The 15314-nt window shown below is 35.3% G+C and overlaps 1 protein-coding gene across 2 annotated transcripts in view; it reads left to right on the top strand.

Annotated features, from left to right (window-relative positions):
- WAPL (WAPL cohesin release factor) overlaps nt 1-14319 on the top strand; it is a 72996-nt gene extending 58677 nt beyond the window's left edge. For both annotated transcript variants that reach the window (XM_081267914.1, XM_081267913.1), the window contains exons 14-19: nt 211-326; nt 712-876; nt 5026-5233; nt 7539-7627; nt 11569-11664; nt 11970-14319. In XM_081267914.1, the coding sequence (XP_081124040.1) occupies nt 211-326; nt 712-876; nt 5026-5233; nt 7539-7627; nt 11569-11664; nt 11970-12035 (740 nt within the window). In that variant the 3' untranslated portion in view covers nt 12036-14319. The remainder of the gene's footprint in view (nt 1-210; nt 327-711; nt 877-5025; nt 5234-7538; nt 7628-11568; nt 11665-11969) is intronic.
- Nucleotides 14320-15314: the final 995 nt, after the last annotated feature.

Genomic DNA, 15314 nt, shown 5'->3' with positions numbered 1-15314 from the left:
TGTAATTGACTTACTCCAGCAGGTGAAAACTACTTTTAGGAGTTAATACTTTTATTATAATCAACCTAGTAGGTTGGCCTGGAAATATCAACAGTGTATTTCAATAAAGAAATAGCCATGCATTTCTAATATTCATTTTAATAAATGTAGTTATTAGTGTCATCAGGAGGAATCAGTAACACTTTTCCCTATTTCTGTTTCCTTCTTCAGAGTGGGGCAGCACAAAAACAGGAGAACAGGATGGCCTTATAGGCACAGCAATGAACTGTGTGCTTCAGGTTCCAAAGTACCTACCTCAGGAGCAGAGATTTGATATTCGAGTACTGGTGAGTTGAAATGACTGTTTCATTTCATAAGTATTTTATCTAGTTGATGATGAAAACTTTATCTTAGTTTGGGTTTAAGAATCATTTTTTTTTAATACATTGTGAATTGTTTCAATGAATTTCCAATGAATGCCTTCATATATTTTCCTTTTCTTAGAAAAGACCATGGCAATTTAAAAAAAAAAAAAGTGTACAAGCTGAAAATGATGATTAAAAACTAAAGGAATCATTCTTTGGGAAGACTGATATCTTACTTTTTTTTTTTTTTTTTTTTTGCCTTTTTGTAGATAGAAAACAATGATTAAGTTTTTATTTATGATAAAAGTGTGTGGTATATGTTTAAGTTCTCAACTGTGATAATATGCACTTTTAAAATTTTTTGTAGGGCTTGGGTCTACTGATTAATCTAGTGGAGTATAGTGCTCGGAATCGGCACTGTCTTGTCAACATGGAAACATCCTGTTCTTTTGATTCTTCCTTCTGTAGTGGAGAAGGAGATGATAGTTTAAGGATAGCTGGACAAGTTCATGCTGTTCAGGCTTTAGTACAGGTAAGCAATGACTTAAAAACTGACATCTGCAGTTTTGTTATATCTATCCAGTTCCTTTATCAATTAAACTTTAACCCTCCACCTCTTTTTTTCCCCTTTTTTGCTTTAGAACTCCTGAAACATCTCTTTGCTGTTGTGTATAGGGAATATCTTTCAGAGCTGACAAATGCTTAAATATTCATAATTTATAAGATGAAACTGTATTTTAAACCAGATTTTTAACTAGTTAAAAATGTGGTATGATTTCTCTATAGGTCAGTAAGAGGCACACTGGTTTAGCATGTACTCCTACTTCATTCTGCTGACTTTTCTTAACTTTTAATCACTCTTTAAGGATTATTAGCAAAAAGAGACACTGATAGCAGAAAACCAGTGACGAGGCACATTTGTTTTAGGAATTAACGAGTATTGATGGGAGGGAAAGAGAGAGAAAAGGGAAATTGCATGGAAATGAAGGGAGACCCTCATTGCTATACAAAATTACATATAAGAGGTTGTGAGGGGAATGGGAAAATAAACAAGGAGAGAAATGAATTACAGTAGATGGGGTAGAGTGAGAAGATGGGAGGGGGGAGGGGAGGGGGGATAGTAGGGGATAGGAAAGGTAGCAGAATACAACAATTACTAATAGGGCATTATGTAAAATTGTGGATGTGTAACCGACGTGATTCTGCAATCTGCGTTTGGGGTAAAATTGGGGGTTCATAACCCACTTCAATGTAATGTATGAAATATGATATATCAAGAGCTTTGTAATGTTGTGAACAACCAATAAAAAAAAAAAAGACAAAAAAAAAGAATTAACGAGTATTGATAACATTGAATGTATCGTCAGTTATCCATGTCTAGGACTCTCTTAGGCCCGCTGGACCGTAGAAAAAACTGGAAACCCATAGTAGGTCTGGAAAGTGGCAAATGGCTGAGCATGGAAGATAATCAAATGAGATAGTTTCATTGAGTCACTGAAAGCCATATTTTCTATTATCTTATTGTTCTCAATCATGTATAATTGAGGGTTGACCACAGATAAAACATCATCCACAGGCTTTTTTCCTGCAGGACACAGAATACTCAGTCTTCAGTGGCATTAGAATTTATCTTTGTTATTTAGAACAAAAGTATATAAAACCAGTGAGAAATTGTCATGTTACTTATCAATAACTGTAATAGTAAATAAATAGTAGTACTAATTACTAATAATCAGTATCATTTAGGGATTTATTTAATGCTTAATTTATGTTACATTTGGTATCTTAAGTTATAGAACCTATTGACACATTTTTCTGCTAAAAGAAGCGTTTCTTCCCTTTGTAATTTGTTATGGCTAGGGATGTTGCAGGGTAATTTGTTGTTGTGATTTAAAACTTTAGATTTTGAAATAATTTTAGCCTCCTGGGAAATTATATAGTACCAAGAATCCTATATACCCTTTACCCAGATTCTTCTAATGATGACATCTCATATAACTATAGCACAGTATCAAAAACAAGATATTAACATTGGTACATTACTGATAACTAGTCTTCATACCTTATTCAGTGTCACCATTTTTAACCTGCATTCATTTGTGTGTTTAATATCTATTTCTGTGCAATTTATTCCATGTATAAATTTATATTCTCCACCATTACATTAAGGAACCACAGAAGAATTCCCTTGTGCTGCCCACTACCCATCTTACCTGCCCTTCCTGTCTTCTACCTACCTGTACTCTTCTACTCCAGTTCCAAGTTTTTCCTTTTTCAGAGTGTTACATGAATGGAATCCTCTAGAATGTATAACCTTTTGAGATTGACTTTTTTCACTAAGCACATGCTTTTGAGGTCTATCCATGTTGTTACACATATCAATAGTTTATTCCTCTTTATAATCAATAGTTTATTCCTCTTTATAACTAAGTAGTATTCCCCCATATGATTGTGATTATACCACAGTTTTCTCAGTCATTCTGGTTCCTGCCTTTAAAAGTTAACTTGTGTTCAAATGGAACCAATAGTGAATAATGAATGTCCCCAGCAGTTATTTTTAAAGAAATAGATGATTGATCTGTTTCACTTCCATAGGAGGAGTTAATTTTCAGAAGCCATCCCACACCCCAAGTTATTCTAGAGATAGCTTCAAATTTTTCTTTGGTGTCTGATTCATCTGGGAATGTTTAATACATCCAACCCAGTATTTCTCTTTTGTACTTATCCTTATCATCAGGATATCATTCTGTGTTTTGTCTGGTTTTATTTTGTCTGCTGGGGTTTGTCATTTTTTAAATGAGTCCACAAAGTTTTTGTTTTTAGATTGTAATATCTTTGGGATAATGACTAAGATGTAGTAGAAAAATTCATGTTCAGATTCATACCTTTTATACTAACACTGACCTTAATTCAGTTATTTTCAAATTAGGTAGTTCTAGTTACTAACCTGAACTTCCTTCTTTCTAGTTGCTCTCAGCTACTTTTAAAAAACTGATCCATCAACTAATTTTAAAAATACATATTTTTAAAATTCCATTCAGAAAGGTTAAAATGCATTTATCCATTTTCTAAAAAGTTACCATTTGTAAATTTTGTCTGTGGAGAAATTAGTTTTTATGTCAAATGTGCAATAATTTCTAAGTAAATAGAATCTTCCTATACACACTTTTTTTTACCTATACTTGTTGTTCTTAAATTTTTTTTATATCAGCACACATATTTATCTCAATCTTTGTAATGAGTGCAGTGCTCTTCAGTAGTTAACCAATCCTCTACCAATACACTTTTGAATGTTTTGGTTTTTTTGGTTTTCTTTTGTTACAGAAATAAGTAACACTAAATCTGAAGCCATATTTTCCTTAAGCGTGTGTAGTAATTTTCTGACTTAGAAATTGTTGTGGCAGAGAATGAACATTTAAAATTGATACTTAGCCATCACGAACCATATGCTTCCTTTCACCTTGATTTATACTTGTCACAGCAGTTTAAGTCCTATAAGTCCAGAAACAGTAATGGGCCATCCTTTTAATTTTTCTAAAGGTCTTGCTAACTCTTAACTATCCACCTTTTTTGGACTAATAATGGTTCACTTCTTCATGAAGTAATATATAACTTGATCCTTACCTGAGATATAACTAGAAGTTCTTCATTCCTTTTTCAGATATTTTTTATCTCAGGATTTTTCTTATACTCTCAAGTGCTATATCCACCTTAATTTACTGAATTTATAAAGAAAATCTGGGGGAAATTATATTAACCACTAGAACAAGGGTGTATAATCATATGGCTTATAGATTCTACAGAGTTTCTTTGTGTACTCAGAGAGAATGAAGGAAGTTTGCTGACCTGTAACTATTATATGAAGAATTCAGTCTTGACCTTTCAGACTTCCTGATAGAGTCTCAGGGACACCCAGGGATTCTTAGACCAGTTTTGAAAATTGTTTTTTTTTTTTTTTTAATTTTTCCAAGGATATTGTCTTATGCATGCTCTCTTTGAAGTTTATGTTCTCCTCTTCTGAATACTCAGCAGTTTTTGGAGGCCTGCTTGGCATTTGATATTCAGGTAGTTTCTCATTAGTAACTTGGACCATTTCCCAAATCATGTCAGCAAGTATATTAGATGCTTTCTGTGTGTTCAGTACTGAAGCATCATAGGGAAAATAAAGTAAGTGAAGGCAAGGAATTTAGTATGTTTTGTAGCTGGGTGTGGTGGTGCATACCTAGGAAACACAGTATACAAGTAAGTTTTTCCCTGTGTAAGAGGTTATGTTGTTTCTGCCCTAATATTATGAAGTTTTATTCAAGGTTCTTCCTCTATTTTGTTTGAATTCAAGTTATCCAATTATAAAACATTATGGAGACTTTTATTCTTGCAAACAGTGCCTGTGTCATTAGTAGATTACTTAAATGAATCTCAGCAGCATTTTGTTATTTTGGCTTTCCATGGGTTGTAGAACAAAATCTGTTACTTAAGCTCAATCAAACCCTCTTCTTATTTTTTTTTTTCTGTTTGTTTTTGATTGTGATGCTGATGACTGAACCAAAGATATTGGGCATGCTAGGCAAACAGTGTCCTAGTGAGCTACACCCCCAGCCCAGACCTCTTTATTTAAGGCGAAATATTGAGTATATAAATATCAGTGATATCTTTTTAATGGTTTTTAAAATAATTTTATCAGCTTTTCCTTGAGCGAGAACGAGCAGCCCAATTGGCAGAAAGTAAAACAGATGAGTTGATCAAAGATGCTCCCACCACTCAGCATGATAAGAGTGGAGAATGGCAAGAAACAAGTGGAGAAATACAGTGGGTATCAACTGAAAAGACTGATGGTGCAGATGAGAAACATAAGAAGGAGGAGGATGATGAAGAACTTGACCTCAATAAAGGTATGTTTATTTTGAGTGGTGTATTCAAACTGACAGTAATGGTTTGAGTTTGCTTGTTTTTTTTCTTCAAAATATATTTTAATTCTAGCTATTACTTTAGAGCCTCTCAAGTTCAATCTAAATGAGGTTTGATAGTTCAGTGCTTGATAGTTCTTCCTAGCAGTGAGGAAGGTGCATGTCAGTGGCAGACTGACTAATGGGAAAAATATGGTTCCTTCTTGGGCCCTCTCTCCTTTATTCTTTGGTAAAATGTGAACATTATGGTTTTTCCAATTTTGAATTTTTAGATTCTTTTATCAGCCTCACTTTAAACTTGAGATCTTTTGTCATAAATTACAGTATTAGTTTTGAAAGAGTAAGTACTACTAGTTCACAAATGCAGTAAGAAATAACACTAGAGGTAATATCTTCACTAATCAAATGTTTATTAGATGTCTACTTTTGTCAGGAATTGTGATCTTGGATTTACCATTCAGACAAATTCTGTAGAATAGCAGTTTGTAATTTCATGTCCGTAAGATTTGAAATTTAATATGTTCAGCTTCACCTGGCTAGGAAGTAGTCTATAGCAATGTCTGATTCTGAGCCTCTTGTCTTTTTGTTTCTTTCTGTTTCCTCATGCCATTAGTTCTAATATTGAACAAAGTCTGTTCCTAAGAAACTCAGCTACTAAGTTTTGATGTTTCAATTGGTATAATAATATTTTTGGTTGTTTAGTAGTCTTTTTTTTTTTTTTTTAATGGTAGCTCTATCAAGATATAATTTGTAGCTGGGTGTGGTGGTGCATACCTGTAATCTCAGCGGCTTGGGAGGCTGAGACCCAAGGTTCGAAAGTTCAAAGCCAGCCTCAGCAACTTAGTGAGTCACTGATCAACTCAAAATAAAATACAAAATAGGGTTGGGGATGTAGCTCAGTGGTTCAGTGCCCCTGAGTTTATTTTTCCCAGTACCCCCCCCCCAAAAAAATAGAGATAATTTATATACTATATAAAGTTACCTCTTTAAAGTAAATAAATGTTGTAGTTTTTAGTATATTTACAAAATTGTACCGCTATCTAATGCTAGAGTTTTCATCAGCTTGAAAGAAACAGCATACCCACTAGCAGCCATCACCACCATTTTCTTCCCCAGTCACTGGCAACCGCTAATCTACTTTCTCTGGATTTTCCTGTGTCCCACATTTCATAGAAAAAGAATCATACATGGGAGGCTGGGGATATAGCTTAGTTGGTAGAGTGCTTGCATCCCATGCACAAGACCTTGGGCTTGATCCCCAGCACCACCATCACCACCAAAAAAAAAAAAAAATCTTATAATATATGGCCTTTTGTGACATGCTTCTATGTCTGCTATATGTTATATCATGTGTTAATAAGATATTCCTTATTTGTATAGTCAAATGTTTTATTTTTATTGTTGTACCACATATTGTTTATCCATTTTTCTGTTGATAGGTTGTTTTTACCTCTTTTACCCCCCTCTCCCTTTTGTGGTGCTGGAAATTGAACTCAGAGGTAGTCTACTACTGAGCTACAGCCCCAGTCCTATTTAAAAAAAAAAAAAGTGTCTTCAAACTTGGGATCCTCTTGCCTCATTCCCCATTTGTAGGCATGTGGTGGTGCACACCCGAGATCCCACAGTTCTGGAGGCTGAGGCAGGAGGATTGCAAATTTGAGACTAGCCTCAACAACTTAGCGAGATCTTGTCTCAAAAAACAAAACGGTTGGGCATGTAGTTCAGTGGTAAAGTGCCCCTGGGTTCAACCCCCAGTACCTAAGAGTGGAATCTTTAGATTATACAATAACTCCATTTAACATTTTAATGTAATGCTAATCTGTTTCCCAATGTAACTGTACCATTTTACATTCCCATCTGCAGTATATGAGGGTTCCATTTTCTCTGCACCTTCAAAAATTGTCTTTGAAAATATTTAGAGTATATACATAGTGATTCCTTGTTGGGGTTTCATTTACAATTCCCTGATATCTAATGATGTGGAACATCTTTTATGTGTTGGCCTTTTGTATGCTCTAGAAATGTCTATTCAGGTTCTCTACCCACTTTTCAATTGTATTGTTTTTTTGTTACTAAGCTGTAAGAATTCTTTATATAATAAGAGTTTATGGTTTTAATTCTTATATTTGGGTATCTGCCATTTTGAGTTAATTTTTATTAATTTGGAATATATTATTCAACCATTTGTTGATTTTTTTTTTTTTTTTTTTAAGAAAAGTAAAAGAATGGTTGGTTTTTGTGGTGTTGTATTATTTGGTACACTGTTAAAACTCTTTTTAAATACCCTCAGCCCTTCAGCATGCTGGCAAACACATGGAGGATTGCATTGTGGCCTCCTACACTGCTCTACTTCTTGGATGTCTCTGCCAGGAAAGTCCAGTAAGTAAATAGTTAAGAGATTTTTATCTATCTTTACAAAGATTCAGTATAACAGCTTTATTACCATTGCCTAATTCACTTATTTATTTCTTTAATTTTTTCTCCAGTTATATCTACTTTATTCCAGAAAGGCTTTTAGTTGATTATAGAATTATTTAAACAATTGTATTTCTTCCCTATTGAAGAAAAAAAGCAAGCAAATGTCTACCCTTGCAGTAGTTTTCCTTTATAAATTTCTCAAATAGTTTTCTTTTTTTATGTACCCCTGACATCTTTATTTCCTTTCCAAATAAGGTTCGGAGTGAAGTGAATTGTTGATTTTTATGGCTTTATTAGAATGATATGCCTGTCAGAATCAGGCTATTTGAGATCTCAAAAGAGGAGGGCAGATGGGAATAACAAACTAGTCAGAGTGTTTTTAATCTTTAGAAAAAAGAAACTTTGCATACATGAAAATTAAGAGAGCATCTAAGGTTAGAGATTTTTTACATGTTTGTTGCAGTTTTCAAGGTACATTACAAAGTAAGAGTACATTGGATTATTTAAGTATTTTAGGTTATTGGGGGACTTAGATCATTTCTACCTTAACTACTGTCCTTGGTATGTTATGTTGTCCATTGCTGAAAGTGCTCCTCATAGCCATCAGCTGACTGTAGCTAGGGTTATCTAGTTTAACAGTACAATATTCAGCACTAGTAGGTCCCTTCTCCTCTGTTTCTTAAGACATTTTTCTCACCCTCCCTATCCACTCTTTACCAAGTAGTCTTTCCCCAGTCTTGGCCAGCATTGAGTCCTGCTTTGTCTGAAATAGTCACTGTTCAAGCAGATGGTATTACTGTGAATGATTTAGATCATCAGAATTTGCCTATGAGAAATACGAGTGTCTAGGTACTTCTGTGACTACTTTTGAGCACAAAGTAGATGGTTATGGCTATTGAATAGTCTGCTATGATGGGAAAAACAAAGATGTGTAGTAAAGAAAAATAGTACATGAAGGAGATGTCAGAGTCGTTGTGAATCTCTTTATAAACTGTGGGGCACAGGTTGATATTCTTAAGTGAAAGTTAAGTTGTAAAGCCAGATTTTAAAGTAAAGGAGGATTTTCTCCTAGGAACAGGGCCTTCAGGAAACAGTAGAGATCTATAGTGAGAGGGTTAGATTCAAGAGAAAGCAAGGGCTATCTATATTCTGAAACTTGTTTTAAAATGGAGGTCATCTCTCTTTTGAAAGAGGGTTGGAAGAAAGAATGCAATGATAAAATGATGGTTTCATTTAAGGGGACACTTTGCTGGCTTTTGTGTAATGGTCCATCTATCCACTCTTTTTTTTAATTTTAGCCATTGAATTGTTGCCTTTTTGCACTTTCTGTATATCCACTCGTCTGAATCCTACGTGACTTTCTAATCAGTCTTGCTTGTCTATCTTTTCCATTGTCGATCTAAATGCACACTAGCCAACTCCATGTGGCACCCTCCAGGTACCACTGCTTTCAGTATCCAGACCAGAGTTCTCATCATGGCTTTGGAATTCCTGCAAGATCTTTATCCCCCTTACCTCTAATCTTCTTGGTTCAGCCTTTTAACTTATTTTGAATGACAAGATTTTGAAAGTAAATGAGGAATACCATACAAAGGAAAGAAAGAAGAGGCGGGTTTCAAATAAAAACAATGGACATAATACTTAAATTAGGGGGATGCAGCACGGTGATAGAAAGCCTGCCTAGCATGTGTGAGGTTCTAGATTTAGTCTCTAGGACTGTGGGGGAGGGGGGAGAGTTTTAGGTATTTGTTTCTCATATGCCCTAGTTTCATTTGTATTTAATCATGATTATTAAGGGTTCATTAAATTGTGTTAGTACCATGTGATTTATCTTGGGTTATTTTTTCCCCATGTTAATTCATATTCTTGTTTGTAGCTCTCTCATCTCTAAAGAGATTTTAAGATTCTTAAGTCGTGAGCAGTATTGTGAATTCAGAGAGTCCTATATATGTGTGTTGCTTTGGAGGATCACTGAGATTAACCCTAAAATCTAGATGATAATACAAAATGTAAAGGAAATCAGATTGCCCAATGTGGAAGTAGAAGAGTTAGAAAATCCTGCCTGTACTCCTCCAAGAAGCCTCCCTGGGTTGGATCTTGGATGAACCCATGGCTCTCTCTGCCCCTCCTTCCCAAACTTGAACACACTGAGTGATATGGTGAGCAGAGCACAAAGATAACCAGGCATTCAAGGAGACAAGACCCCATGAGCAAGAATCAGCACAAACAAAAGACAACAAGAGAATTATCAGACATTATGGCCTTTGAAAGGTGTTTAAGGGGCTGGGGATGTGGCTCAAGCGGTAGCGCGCTCGCCTGGCATGCGTGCGGCCCGGGTTCGATCCTCAGCACCACATACCAACAAAGATGTTGTGTCCGCCGAGAACTAAAAATAAATATTAAAAATTCCCTCCCTCCCCCTCTCCCTCTCCCCCCCCCTCTCTCCCCTCTCTTTAAAAAAAAAAATTTTTAAAAAAAGAAAGGTGTTTAAAAAAAACATAAGAATCACAGGCTTACAGATCCTCGTGGTCCAGCTGATCCTAAAATTCACATGGAGATGGAAGGAACCCCTAATAGCCAAAAGAATAAGGAAAAGGACAAATTTGGAGGCTCATAGCTCCTGATTCCAAAATATATAGACAGACAGATAGATTATTTTATTTATTTGTTTTTCTGTGGTGCTGAGGATCAAACCCAGTGACTCACACATGAGAGGCAAGTGCTCTGCCACTGAGCTACAGCCCCAGCCCCAGCCCCATGATTCCAAGACTTAATGCAAAGCTACAATAATCAAGACTGTGCGGGACCAACCTTTAGACAGACAAATAGACCAAAAGAATGTAACTTAGAGTTCAGAAATAAACCCATGTGTTTGTGTTCATTTGAAAAAAAAAAAAAAAATCCTGCCTGTAGAAAAAGCATACTTATTAGGAAGCTCAGAAGAGTGCACTCAATTTTTGATACCCATCCTTACTACCAGTTTGAATATTATGCATGGCAGTGTGTCGTCTCACTGCCCTTCCAGTTCTCTTGCCTTTCTCCATTCCTGAAATTTGCACGCTGCCACCAGAGCTAGCTTCTTGTAGAGAGCACTTGCTGATCAAGTAGCCTCCTCTCTTTGAATCCTCCTTGGCTTGCTGTCATTAAGAGAATAATGGCTTTTTTACTGTTAGCAGGCCCCAAGACTGTTTCTAGCCTGGCATGCGTGCGGCCCGGGTTCGATCCTCAGCACCACATACCAACAAAGATGTTGTATCCGCCAAGAACTAAAAAATAAATATTAAAAATTCTCTCTCTCCTCTCTCCTCTCTCTCTCTCCTCTCTCACTCTCTCTTTAAAAAAAAAAAGGTTTGTTTATATATAGCTTGGCTGCTGCTTGTTAATAATAAAGAACACCTTAATCTACTCTCCTGGCATTGGCACAGAATCTCTATGTCATATTGTATTTTGGAAAGATCTAATTAATTCCTATTCTGAATTATTCATTTATGCAGCATGAGAAATTTTCTTTGATCTTTATTTCATAAACAACTCTGAGTATATCCTGAAGTATAAACCTCTCCCACCTCATACACACATACCCAGCGGTGCAGTTTGTTATTCCAGGCCTTTTCTCTGTGCATTTACAAAAATAGCTTTGCCCAGAAATGTTTCTTTATCAACTTTGCCTTTTTCCCTTTCTTTCCCAGGTGGTAGGGATGGGGGGGTGGGGGGAGGGTAGGAGGTAGACAAACTCACTAGAACAGAGTGAAGTCACATGTAAGTGAAATAACCAAGGTGTTCCAAGCACCCTGTAGAAGTTTGCAGTATGATGTATGCCATGACCATCAACACAGGATAAGGTGTAATTTCATGTTTTCTGCTAGTTGACCGATTTTATTTTCTTAAATCTGTTTCCTCAGATCAATGTAACCACTGTGCGGGAATACCTGCCAGAAGGAGACTTCTCAATAATGACAGAGATGCTCAAAAAATTCCTGAGCTTCATGAATCTTACTGTAAGTTGTTTTATTTGGTCTATGAATTTAAACCTAAGTATAATACATTGACAGACATAAAACTAATATGGCCATAGTGACTGAAAGAAAAAGCAGATTCTCTTTTAAGTTTAAATAACTGTTTTATTTTTCAAGTTAACAGTTATTATGGCAAAACACTATTTATTATAAAAGCCACAGTTTAATCTCAGTGTACTTTGATTTGTAGTGTTTAGGTTAATAATGTCTTTAGAAGTTAAACTTTGATTTAATATTTTCACAGTTTTGTTAAATATTAACCATTACTTCTTTCCCTCTTCTTTCAGTGTGCTGTTGGAACAACAGGCCAGAAGTCTATCTCTAGAGTGATTGAATATTTGGAACATTGCTAGCTGCTTTACCTTTGCTTCAGGTGCTCGGTAATGCTGGAGCTGTCCTTAGACAAAGAAAAGTCATGAAAGAAGTCCTTGAAGATATATCAAGAACATTCATCAGTATCATTCATGTTTGGATTTTTAAGACCATCTGATTTCTTCGTCATGCATTCTGCATTTGCTAAATGACAGTTACTACATCAATCTGCAACTATCAAAAATGAGGGAAAAGGTTCAGGCTGTTAACAATTCCATGCAGTATTTAAAAACACTTATTTGGCAGAGTTTATATCCTCCCCTTTTTTTCTTGCTCTATTCTGGGCAAGTTTTAAGGGGAAAATTTGTGCTGCTGTTAGTGCAACTGCTGTGTATGTTGAGCCACTGTTGTCATGCCAGCCAGGTGCAAAGGCAGCTTAGCTACTGAGGTATCGAATGTTCTGAGGACATTCTAGACAACAGCTTAGTTCCTTTTTCAGGCTCATTTGCTTTTGCTTTTTTGTTGAATGATTCCAATCGTAAATAAAGCTTTTAATAATTTTGTGAATTTTTTTGTTGTTGTTCCCTGAACTACTGTCTATATTTAAAATTAGATGGAATCCAAAGATACAAGGGATAATAGTATATTTTTTTATTCTTGATTAGGTTTGGGTGTTGGACTATTTTTCACTTTTGAGACCATAACCATATTCAATATCATACCATAATGTGTCATAGCTATAGACGCAAGAAAACAACAGTTTGAGGGAATATTATATTGATGTGCCCTGTTAAATGATTAAGCAAAGTAGACAAACCCAGGGTAGTTTACACTTAATGCTAGGGAGGCTCTTGAAACATCATTTTGAGGGAAGCTCTCTGGATATATTTTCTAATATTCAGTACAGTAAATATAAGGAAGCTAAAACACCAATGTTGAATTCATGTTTCCAGATAACGTGTATATTCTTCTATAGAGTGACAGGATCAATTACATAAGCGCAAAGCCTTAAAATTGCTGGTTTAGAGAAGACCCTTTTTCCATCCAGATTCTTTGTTCATAGAACAGTTGTCATTTGGAAAACAGTTGTGGAACACAGAGAACATGTTTTATAGATTTGATTTTACAACATTGCAAATTTTTCTTGTATTGTTCAAACCACTGATTATACTTTTTTTTTTTAATTGGGCCTGAAGACAGGCTTTTTCAGAGATCAATTTCATTAATACTTTTAATTACCTTTCAGGTACTGGTAGTTAAATCATGTTTCTTTATTGGATTTGTAAAACTTGAAGCCATAAAAATATTGGTTTGGTGTGTATTGGGGAAAATAACTAGAAGTCTAACTTTTACCCATTTAGACTTTGTTATTTCCTTGTATAAAGTGACAAACCGGGGCTCTTGTATCAGTGCCAGCTGTAATGTTTTTTAATGCAGTGGCTGCCTTCTATTGTCTTCCTATTTTTGATAATGCAGATTGTTGGGAAATCTATAAGGAAGTAACTCATTCCAGGCAAATTTTCTTCCTGCTACCCCAAACCCCCCCCCCCTTACCCCATCACCTTTTAAGAACATAGTAAGTATGCCAGTGTAACATGGGAAAGATTAAGATTGTATTTGCCCTGAGTATAAAAGCTAGCTTAGCAAACTGTTGAAAACATTGGTAAATTATACCCATAAAATTAAATTAGTTATAGATATATTTTGTTTAATTATTTTTAAATAAATTGATATTTATTAATCATTGGATTTAGAGAAAACAGATTTTTTGGTAAAACTGACTTGTGGCAGATGGTAAGGGATATTATAAAATATTTGGGTGAGATCAATCAGGGTGAACTACATTTTTCTGTTACACTGGTAATCATTTGGGAATTGGTTTACCTCAGTGTTTAACAGGTTTTTGTTTTGTTTTGTTTTTTAAATAATAACTAATTGTCAAGCACTGATAGAGATGCAGATTTTGGTTGGGGGTAGGGGTGAGGGAAGATACCACCTCACCAGCTGCAGTGCATTTGTGTGTTTTTAACCCTCAGAGAACTCTGCATTTTAGGGTACTTGAGGCTGACTTGCAAAAACTAAAGTTTTAAAGTAACCTTTTTTTCCATTGTAAATATTTCTGTAAATACTACCAATTGGAAATTAGAACAGTAGAGTACTTTTCTGAATCCAATCCTATTTTTATTTTATACAGTATTTCTCAGCTGTGATCTTTGGAGCAAAAAGCCAACGGCAGGAAAAAATAGTTTGTACCAGTTTCATGAAGTATGTCTTTGGGTTTTTGTAAATAATTTTAACTCAAATAAAATTGCTACTTTCAATACACATGTTGTCTTTAACATAAGTCTATTGGCCTGTTTTGGAGAAAGAAGTCTCAAACTTGATATGGCCAGCTCTAATGGCCAACAAAGTGTGCCACTTGAGTGAATTTCCACTTTAAATGTTCAGTTTAACCCATTTTTTGTTGAGTATATATTTTATTATATACTTGTAAATACTCATCTGAATAGAATGTAAACTTTTAACAACCTAGGCTGATTATGGATGGTGCTTTTCTGGTTGTCTGGTTAGGCCTTTAGCACACTTATTGTTATTTTTTAAATCTTTTGCCTCACCAAATATGAGCCAGTTTGCTTTTGAGGTTTTATAGCTGCTTCTAATTTTTTTCAGCTTTCCTACTTGTCAGCCAGCAGTCCTCCTGCATTTACAGATAGATTCCTTGACACATTTCCTTACTAGTTTTAACCACATAAGTAGATGGAAGCTCCTAGGAAAGACCTTTCAATCTATTCTCCCCACTTAGGTAAAATCACAACATGTAAGTGTGGTTTAATTATACAGGCAGTTGATACAGAAAGACCTAAATCATGCGCAGATTTTGACTCTATGCCCTGATACCTGTTACATTTTTTAAATATATTTTTTAGTTATAGATGGATGCAATATATTTTGTTTATTCCATTTTTATGTGGTGCTAAGGATCGAACCCAGTTCCTCACATGTGCGAGGCAAGTGCTCTGCCACTGAGCCACAACCCCAGCCCTATTTGTTAGATTTTTTAGCAAACTTTTGAAACTAGCTCTTGCACTGTTTTTCTATGGAGAAATGGTACAGTACCTCATGATTGTAAAAATTAAACAAGTATATGTGAAGAATTAGCAGTGTTCCAAATTTAGTAAGGTCTTGGTAAATGGTAGTCTTTACCATGTTACTGCTTTGGCATTTTCACTCTTGGGAAATTAAAATGTTTTCAACAATGGAGTAGAATTCTGTGACTGGTAAGGATACCAGATCAGTGGCTTTTGGTTTTGTTAGCACCA

Source organism: Spermophilus citellus, assembly GCF_964194105.1.
Source record: "Spermophilus citellus genome assembly, chromosome: 15".
NCBI lineage: Eukaryota > Metazoa > Chordata > Mammalia > Rodentia > Sciuridae > Spermophilus > Spermophilus citellus.
This window is presented reverse-complemented; position numbering and strand designations above follow the sequence as displayed.